The sequence below is a fragment of the Scleropages formosus genome, chromosome 10, assembly GCF_900964775.1.
Source record: "Scleropages formosus chromosome 10, fSclFor1.1, whole genome shotgun sequence".
Classification (NCBI taxonomy): domain Eukaryota; kingdom Metazoa; phylum Chordata; class Actinopteri; order Osteoglossiformes; family Osteoglossidae; genus Scleropages; species Scleropages formosus.
In genome coordinates, this window is record NC_041815.1 from 15,499,794 (window position 1) to 15,510,140 (window position 10,347).

At 43.6% G+C, this 10,347-nt stretch overlaps 1 protein-coding gene across 1 annotated transcript; it reads right to left on the minus strand.

Annotated features, from left to right (window-relative positions):
* Positions 1–907: 907 nt before the first annotated feature.
* LOC108933480 (phosphatidylinositol transfer protein alpha isoform-like) lies at positions 908–9,904 on the minus strand. Its single transcript, XM_018750575.2, has 12 exons — positions 9,735–9,904; positions 7,541–7,571; positions 5,231–5,376; positions 5,005–5,096; positions 4,713–4,720; positions 4,302–4,376; positions 4,081–4,164; positions 3,874–3,951; positions 3,669–3,779; positions 3,108–3,230; positions 1,888–1,947; positions 908–1,641 (listed from the first exon to the last, which is right to left on the minus strand). Exons 1-11 carry the CDS (start codon positions 9,749–9,751, stop codon positions 1,900–1,902), a joined length of 813 nt encoding a protein of 270 aa, XP_018606091.1. The 5' UTR covers positions 9,752–9,904; the 3' UTR covers positions 908–1,641; positions 1,888–1,899.
* Positions 9,905–10,347: the final 443 nt, after the last annotated feature.

Sequence of the window (10,347 nt, forward strand, 5' to 3'; positions counted from 1 at the left end):
TTTCTAATAACTACCGTTCAGTATAACAGTACTTACAAGGCGTTAGTGCAAGACTCTTTTGGATTGTTGGAAACGTGACAAAAATGAAGAACTATTCAGCATCACATGAATTCTCTGTAAAAACATCAGTGGGACCTAAGGAGGTGTAAAGTAGTGTACAGCCAGTGCTGTGAGTCCAAGAACCGGGTTTGAATCCTGCTACTGGAGGAAGGTACTTACCCTGAACCGATCAGTAAAAAGTACCCTGCTATACAAATGCTTGAAAGCAGTTTAGAACAGCATTACTTCACATTGTAAGTAGACTTGAAAGGTGTCACCTAACTAATCCATCAATAATGTGACCCCTGCAACAGTGGGGATCATGTCATTACGTTGCCCATCAAATGAACGCGGGTCATTGTGTCTGTCCCTGCTGAGGGCACTAAGAGCACGTTTCTATAATCCTCCCTTATTTCCACATGCCAAAGAGGATCTGGGCATTCTTGCGGCATTCATCATGACCGTGTACCACCAAGAGCAGCATTCTGTTTACAGGGTCATGAAAGGCTGCATTGGAGTTCATGCTTTAGGGCTTAATCCACAGAACACCACACCAAGCGAGTGCCTTAGTACTGTGGCACTGGAAAAATCCACTACTCCAATTGAATTTAGAGTTTACAATTTGACATTTCCACAACTCAATGAGTATTTGATTTAAATTTTTTTTTTTTTTTTTTTTTTTTTTTGAACTCAGTCATATTTTCTGTGTGCTGGAGTTTCATTATAGTTCTGAACATGAAACACACATACCTTAAAGGGGGTAAAATGTGTCTGAACACCAATGTATTTTAAAACATGTAACATACTTGCACCCAAAATGAAATTTAAAAGTGCATAAGATTATTCTATTATTTTATTTTTAATATGGAAAACATTTTTATTACAGTACAGGCCTGAACAGGGCAGTTTTCCCCAAGAGTCCTTCACAAAACGACCAAATTTAGCCTCTTTAAAAAAATTATAGGCACACACTCAAACACACATATTCAAGCACTCTGGAACAACTGGATCATTGTCAGATATCACAAATAGGCTGATTTCCTTCCATCAGCAACCAGAACCAGAGAGGTTCCTTTTCCACATTACTCCATGGTCAAATCTGGGTAGCAGAAAGAGGTGTAGCAAGAATGCTCATTACTGAAAGCCACCCCAAGATATACAGGAGACTATGAATAGGTACTTATACATAGTATGTGTTATTTGTGAATGGGGCTGGGGGGGATTTTCAAGGAGAGCACACATTTCAGTCTGCAACACAGAAAGACTCCTGACAATCAATGCAAATCAAAAACCTTTCATAGAAGTCGTTGGTATTGTCCAAATGAATATAATCTTTTCCTGTATAATTACAGCACAATCATAGTTTCATTATGTTAAGATATGAAACAGACATTGGGGACTTTAAGTACACTCTACAGTCACTAAAAGGTTGTGGCTCTGCTTAGTTTTAGTGTTCAGTAATGTAGAAACTCCCTGCAGTTGAGCAAGTACCAAAAATGAGGTGGGGGGGAGGGACAGCCCCCCAGGGGCCAGACAGAAGGGGTCCAGGACCCCACAAACAGGAGTGTGGAGGCAACACTGCTGGTGTTTAGGGTTACTGCCCTGAAACAGAGAGACAGAGGGTAAACATACCAGCCACAGTATATTATCAGCCCTTCAACAGTAGTTTTGTGACCTTTTAGATAAATACTGTCAAAATTGTCAGTTCTAAAACATTTAGACTGCTTCCTAAATGGAAGCTGCTATGCTATGCTCCCAGCCAGTGGATGAGTGAGGGAGGAGGTCTGGTGGATATCCAGTGGATATCCAAATCACTTCATTCTTCCACTTCCCCAGTTCCATACTCACAGCTCTGAATCTTCAGTCTTCTACAGCCACCATTCCTTTAACTGGGTCCTTCTCTCGCATCTGTAACATGGAATTCAATTCCAATTCAATATCCAATCAGGGTCCCAAGTCCTATTTAACATTAAATAAAATTTCTCCTATTTTAAATTTACTGCTATTAAACTTACTGGAGGGGGGTTATTTACTCATTGTGGGTTTTGGGGTGATGGTGCAGCAGGGGATGACAGGTAGAAGGAGTGAGCACTAATGTACACCTGACACCTGTAAATAATGCAGTGACTAACAGGTTCTCTGGGGGTGGAGGTGCTATTGGAGTTTGTTTATAGCTTTACTTCCAGCTGTTTGGGTTTTGATATTGCCATCTCCTTTTGACAGGGCAATTTGTATGTTACGGAAAACAAGGACAAGACTGACAATAGCGGTATAACCCTGGTAATTCAAAGTAATTGAGTAGGAAGATTTAAATACTGTTAAATGGAAACATTAGCTCAGTGCTTTTAAAACTTAAGGGATTGTTTTTACTTTTTAGCTTTAATGAGAGGTGGCTTTATTATAACATCCTTTGTACTCCAAATTCATTTACTTAATGTACCTTAACTGGATATTTCAAGGGACATCTCTGCAGTGCTTTAACTGCAAAGTGGCTCCAGGCACTCTGGCAATTTCTTCCCATCTCAAAATGTGACAGATTAGTCTTACTGGAGCTATATTAATTTTAGTACACAAAAAACCAGAATAAAGCTGTACTTGTCTGTCCATCTTGGTCCAGACAAACTGCTATTCTGATAAATACACTGTTGACTTACAAAACTGAAACTGCACAGATCTAGTACCGAGTTAATATTCTAAAGTCTATTCAGGTTAAGTCACATTTCCTTATGTTCTGAGGGCTGTGCAATGACCCCTGCCACCTGTAATCATTTGACTTTCAGTTGCATTATGTACTTGTATTTGCATTTCTGCACTACTATATTGTGACCCATTTCTGTTCAGCTAAAAATTAAGATGTACAACCGTGAAAGACGGAATAAGGCGAAATAACTGCTGCAGTAAACCTGGCTCTGCTAATCCTGCCCCCTAAACAATTTAAAAAAATTAAACATTACATAAGACTAAGAAGTATGTGTTGGTGTGCGACCCCCTATCCTTAGTTGCTGAGTAGACAGGGATAAAGTAAACTATAGGTATTATCGCTTTGGTGAAAAGAATAAAATACACACTTCGTCCAGCTCCTTCCTCGTCTCCTCCTCCATGCGGCGAATGTCATCCATCGACAGATCGACCCACTTGTCAATCCAACAGAAGAGTTGTCTGTGGAAGTTGGTGAACAGGCGCTTCTCTTGCTGCAGGGGAGATGATCAAACAACTCAGGATCACTTTGAGCTCCTCTGCAATCTCCAGGTTGCCCACTAGAGGTCAGCAAAGTCCTCTTTGGATTGTACAGCAAGAAACGTTTTTAACCACTTTGTAAATCAAAGGTTGGCAACACCAAACACTTGAAAACAATGAGGGATTGTGTGTGGTATTCATATTCTTTGTTTAGATGACAGTATTACAGGAGGACTGCTATGCAAATTGTGAGCCTTCAGCTTGCAAGGTTATGGCTGGAGCGCAGGACTGGCCGAGAGAACGTAAACCTCCGAGCCACAGCGTTACTCCACGTAAGTCATGCAAATCCCACACGCTCCTTGTGCGCAGCATTCATGCGTTCTCCCTCAGTGTCGTGCCCTTTATGACAATGTGTGCATGTTGAACAAGCCACCCATCTAACCATCTCTCACCTTTTGGATGAAGTTCTCAATCTTATTCTGCAGGCCCCACCACTTGAACTTGACTGTAACCAGCTTGTAGGCACACATGTGAGGACAGTCAGTCTTGGTGGGGAGCTCCTTCTGCACAGAGCAAGGCCAGCAAACACCAGGGTAAACCAGAGACAAAGAAACCCAGAGTTAGAGTGGTAAGAGTTTGGGGTGGGGGATTCTGTACCTTCCAGTCAGGCCCCAGGGGTCCTCGACCAGTCTTCACTGACTTGAACAAGGCAGGATCCTCTTCTTGCTTGTAATCCTGGGGAGATTGTGGAAGAAGGGGTAGGTGAGGGAAAGCCCATGATCAAGGTTAATAGGCATACAGGGGTGACAAGTGAATGAGTACTAATATGTTAGCGCCGTGCTAACTGAGGGTTTTGCACCTCACCTTTGAATCCACCTGGCTCCTGTCGGCAACGTCGATGTAAACCACATCCACCTTCTTCCAGGTGTCCAGGTCAAGGCAATGAACCTGCGTGGGGATACAGGAAAGTAGACCCATCAAACCTCAGACCAAATCCTGATGACAGCATTCATACCAATTTGGTGCTAAATTATACTGGGTAATGACCTTAAACATCCCAGCCCTCCCATTTCCGTGCCACTCACGTTGTCTTGAGTGCCGAGGTCAGGCTTGTGCCACGTCTCAATCTTGATCATGAAGTTGTCCTTCATGTACTCATTCTGTGAAAGGACAAGTGGCCTTTTCAGTTTAAGCAAACTGAAAATTTCTGTACTTCACTGTCAACAGCTCATGAGTCCAGTAAGTCAGCAGAAAAATCAGGAAGAAAGCCAGAACAGACAAGCTGTACCTTGAACACGTCATTTAAACCCATGTTTCCATGACAACTAAAGTGGTTATAGATTAAGAATAGGAAGCCGGTGAAGTTTGTCCTCCTATGCAGAAATACAATACGCTATCCCAGAACATCGACTGAGCAAGAGGCTGCTGTCTCATTTACATGCCCACTGAATAAACACGTCATTAAATAGTGATAGTACAGATAATGGGATACTTACAGTTAGAACTGTCCCAAGGAACAATCATAGGGGGAAAAGAAAACAAGCTCTTAGGGAAATACAAAAATTCAAGACAATTTCTGACCAACATTATTCAGCTCAACACATCCGAACAGCTTTGCCTAGTCTGCGTCCACGTGCACCAAGTGTGGATGACAGAGAGCAATCCCACTACTCCAGCTGTCACATTTCCCTCAAAGCAAAGGACTGTCAAAAATATAAAGATATGACAGGCAAACACACCACTCTATCCAAAGAAAACTGAAGAGCCATTGAGCTGTGAGGCACTCACTGGTGCGGCAGTAGGGATACGCATTCCAAGCCTTCTCGTGGATGCTGAGGGCGGATGCTGGAGCCAACATCCTCACGAACGCTGGCACTTTACTGCCGTGGTGAAATTGAAAGAGCAGTTAAACATCAAATCACACAAAAGTAAGGTAAAAGCACAAGACACAGCATTGAAGGCTGGGACAGGGGAAGGTCAACATCCAACTCTGTACCAAGGCAACAGGGCTCACCTCTGCAGGTGGTATATTTTATGAGTGTACTGGCCCTTCTCCCCATCCTTCTCGTACGGCTCATTCTTCAGCACCTCCACCCCCTCGCCGCCTCCCGTCTCGTTTTTACTGGCTTCTGCCACCGCGTACAGCTGGCCCACTTGGTACTGGGGATGTGTGGGGACAAATTAGTTAATACCATCTTCACTGACGCCACGGTCTCCGCATCTGTGCGGACAAGTCGACAACGCTTTCTAGCACTAGGGAGAACAAAGAAAACAAGACTGGATTAAAAAAGGAAACCATGAACGAGGACAGTGTTTGAACCAGTTTGTTCTACAAACAACTAGCTCCCACCTCCACTGGAATCATGGTGTAGAGCTTAGGAGCCAGCCTCTCTCTCTCTCACACACACACACACACACACACACACACACACACACACACACACACACACAACTGGGATGCAGTCAATGCAAAGCATAAGGCAGATCTCTCATTCACACATCTGACTGCATCAGTGTGTGGGGGTTGCCAAGCAACTCTTGAAGGTAACGAGTACATATCCAAATGGAGGGCAGAACAAATTCTAGCAGTGATGACTCACGAGGGAGACGAGAAGAGTACATTAATGAAAATAAATATTTTCACTGAGAGAAGAGACTCAGAAGGAACAATGAAAATTAAAGCCAAATGATTTTTTTATTTTTTTTTTTTTAAAAAACAAAACTAAGCCTCCCTCCTCCGTCCCCCAACTTCACGGGCTGAAGGAAATGCGTGTGTGACACCATGTTCTAACCAACAGCCTCATCCTGAGACTGTTTCCTGTGCAGAATCAGACCTCCCCGATCCCATCCTCTCTCAGGATGCCCTTCCCGCAACTCTGCTCATTCTTGAAGTCAACAGCACAGCACTGATGCGTCTCCCCGACCTTTGTTCTTCCACACATGAATGCAGCGGTGTTCGAAGGCTCGCCAATAAGGCCGGACCGGCCCAGTCTAACGTCAGCCACCAGCTTGCTCTCCTGCTTGTCGTCTTTGTTTGACGGTCTCTCTCAGGCTCACGGCTATGCAGCCGTGGTCTACTGTGGGCTTTGACCTTGTGCCCCCTTTAAAAGCATAACTCCAACCACAAAGACCAAACCAAAAAGCCAGCCGGTACTCTCTCCAGGAAGAGTGACGACTTCCTCGTACAAGACCAAAAAAAAGGGGTAAGGAAAGCCAGATATTAACACACAAGCACACGTGCACACACGCACACACACGATGCCATTTAAGGGCTTTTGCAGACATTTCCATTGCCAGTCCCAGTAGCCCACTGTGTGCCTTGGTTTCTTCTCCAGCTGAGCTCTTCATTAGGCTCAAATGAGTCACTAACAGAATTCCAATAGAGATTTGACATTTTTAAATTTTGTTAAAAGGCATTTTAACTCATATTAATAAAGGATCAAAGACCACTTGTTGCTTAGTAGTGTCTAAAATGACATTTAGGTGTCAACTGACCATGATCTAATTAATGACAACTTAACTATTCAGTATATACTCCCCTTTCCCATCTGATTTACACCACACAGAAGAAATAAGCAACTTAACATCATGATCTAGTGGCACCAATGGAGCAGGACAAGACTGCTTTCCACAGAGGTACCCTGAAGGACGTGAGAGAGACCTTGGAGAAACACTCCTTCCTCCACACTCACACAGACTCCCAGGCACATGGTCCCAAGTACAGCACCTTGATCCATTCCACTGGACCCACAACTGCCTTGCAACCATACAGCCTTTTGGTCCATTTATCTATTACATATGTCAGCAACTGAATTTCAGTTTACCAAACTAGACAAACACATTCCACATAAAGTCTGAAGTTATTTGACTTGAGGCAACTATTTTCAAGGCAGAATAACTGGCAAAAAGTCAGCATACACTCTGACCCTCCAAGACTCCCAAGTGTTAATAGGAACCTTCCTTCAAGTCAGAATAACATTAAAGGTCAAAAATGAGTAAAATATTCTATGGGAAGAGACATAGGAAAGCCAACTAAAGACCTACAGTAGAGTGTAACAAGACCCTACATGTCATGCATTTTCAGCATCATTATCATGACAATAGTGAGGAACAACAAGGAGAACCAGATGTGGGCAAACAGGAACTTCTGGGTGTGAACAGTAAAATGTGGAACAGCAGCCTAAACTACAATCCAGGCCACAATGGTCTCTGGTGACAGTGAGGCAAATGCATCTACTGTATATTGTGCATTTAGTGTTCTGACTCAGCAAACAGAACTGGATCTGCTTGAAGCAGAGGAGTAAGGGCAAGACTCAACACCTACCTCATCCACAGAAATTGGCAGGACCACTCGGCTGCAGTGGAGAAGAAACAAGATCGTTACAAAACAGGAAGTATCTCAGACTGGCCTCACCATCAAGATGAGCATTTAAAACCTCAGTGTTTTAATCCAAGGATATCCACAATACTGAAGAGATCAGCAGAGATACTGCTAGGGTATTAAGTACTAACCTGTGTGGTTATTCCCAGTCAAAACCAATTCGACGATTGCGCACTTAATTTACCCAAAAAAGCCTTGGTAGTTTTTTGCTTAAGTGACATGAATGATCAAAAACACACAAAATTGCATATGCCATAACTTTTATACCAACACGTATTCGGTTTCGCAATCCTGACAGAACCGAACCCTTCGCCAACACATTTGCTTTAGCATGGTTTGTATTCAAAGAAAAGCTCAGTGAAGCAAAACCGATTAAGAGATCAGCAACAAAAGCCACGGTATACAGGAGTAGGGTAGGACCAGGATTGAGTACCACCAATTTTAAGGTACATTTTCTTCTTGCTCTAGTTCAGGAACCAGACAAATGCACATGATGTATAAAAGTCATAACCGTTATGTGTCGCAGGCATGGGAGTCCATGGAAGCGGTTACAATCTCTATAATGGTTCCCTGGATGGAGAGGATTTCTGTTGAGAATAAACTGGTTGATAGCCACTTACTGTCTCAAGCTACCAACGGCGCAAGTTCAAATCTGCTTGCAATACAGTCTTCTGCTACAATCCAGGTGGAGGACTTGAGAAAAGCTCCTGGGCTGACTTGCAACACGATCTCTTTATCCAGGAGTTTCTCAAAGAAATGCTTTAACTGTTAATCTTATCTGGAGAAGGTAGTATAGTGGTTAGAGCTGCTGCCTTTGGACTCAGAGGTTGCAAATTCAAATCTCACCTCCTGCTGTAGCACCCTTGAGCAAGGTATTTACCCAAAATTTGGTCAATTTAAAAAAAGTTACCAAGTTGAGCAAGAGGGTAATGAGTTGTAGTTTAAAAATAAGTCAGGTAAATGAATCAATACAATGGATGGATCAAGTGTCTTTTTTCAAAATCACCCATTCAGCAGACGAGGCATAGACAGAGGGGTGGCAAAAAAAAAAAAGGAGTTTGCATTTTTCAGCACCAAAAAGAAGTGGTTGGAGAGCAAGTAAGACCACCACTTGTCACCGTCTCTCATTCATTTGATCAAGACTCGGCGAGCAGCACGTGACAGCCTCACGTTGACCATATTCCGCAATATGAGAAAGCCGTACAGTTCACATCTGTGCCTATATGTACGCATAATTACCGTTACCGAGTTACTCGTTTCAGCCTACAGATGTTTATTATTAACCTTTATTTAGCCTTCAACCATTATTTACCCCTTCATAGAGCAGGGTATTCTTACCATACGCATTCAAGATAAGTACCTTGACCAAGGGTAATACAAAATGAGCAGGATTCGAACCAGGAACGTTCACATTACGCAGCGACAGCCCTAGGCACTACGCCACCTGCTGGTGCTTGCTAGAACAAAAAAAGTTTGAGTGTACCCACAGCTTTATGCTCAGGGACTATTATCTTTGGGTGTACCCACCGGTGACGATGACACATGACACGAGCCCGTGACCCAGCTGCGGCTCGCCCATTCACGCCTTGACATTACGTGGACATGCCTTATCGCGGGGCGCGCTCACGCAAAAGACATGGGGGACACGAGAACGTGCTTTCACTAAGATTGTTCGGCAAAGAGAGCCGGCGGTCAGTCGTCCACCCATCCATCTATATTCCTTCATTTATTTATTTTTGTTCTTTCCTTCGCAGCATCTCAAACGCGCACCGCCGGGACTGTCTTGTTAATATGTAACACGTTGGCCACACGTGATTATCCTCCTGGCCCAGGAGGAAAAACGTACCACCTACTAGAGGAAGGAAAGAAAAATCTCATATTTCAAACTCAACGACGGAATAATTTTAATATTATTAATAAACATCGCTAGAGATGCGATTCAAGGGGAAGTTGAATAATACATTGTCCGGGCTGATGAATGCCTTGACTCAGCAAAACCATCATATTTAAAGTTCAGGAAGAAGCCAAGACTGAGTCTAAGCCACACACACACACTTCGCAGGACTACCGGTAATTCAGAGAGGTTGTTGTTACACCCTGTTAGTAACGAGAGAGACATCTTGAAATGAAAACTCACAATTCCTTAATGAGCATCGTCGCTGACGACTGGGCTTCTTCACGGCAGCTCTGTGAACGCGGACGAAAGCGCAACGCAGGGATCCTCCGCCTGCTCCGGTTTCATTCCCTTCTGTTCGTTTTTTTTTTTTTTTTTTTTTTTTTTTTTATTTCCCTTAAATTCACTTCCTGAACGGGGCCGTCACGGAGACCGCGCCCCCGAATGTGACGTCACACAACACACGCCCCTCGACTACAACGTCACGGCACGCTGTTCGTGACGTCGAAGCTGAATTCGATTGCAACAGCGAGCTTCTGTTGAGTTCGTGATAATCGCCGAAATGGTGCTCTTCAGCGGTCCGCATTACATTGCGAGCCTAGTTTATGTAACATCAAAATAAGCAGGACTAAATATAGCGCCAACCATCGTTTAAGCTCCTTTTTAGTCATAACCATGTGATCTCTCCCCCATCCTCTCTTGTTCAGATTCAAAGGGACTTAGCCGGGGCTCGTGGCAAAACTTGCTACAGCAGATCGGCCCCGTTAAAACAGATTTTCGCGAGGCCTTTCAAAGTTAATAAGGTAGCTAAAAATATATGGCAAATATTTTCAGCCGCTGACGTGTTAAGCCATCA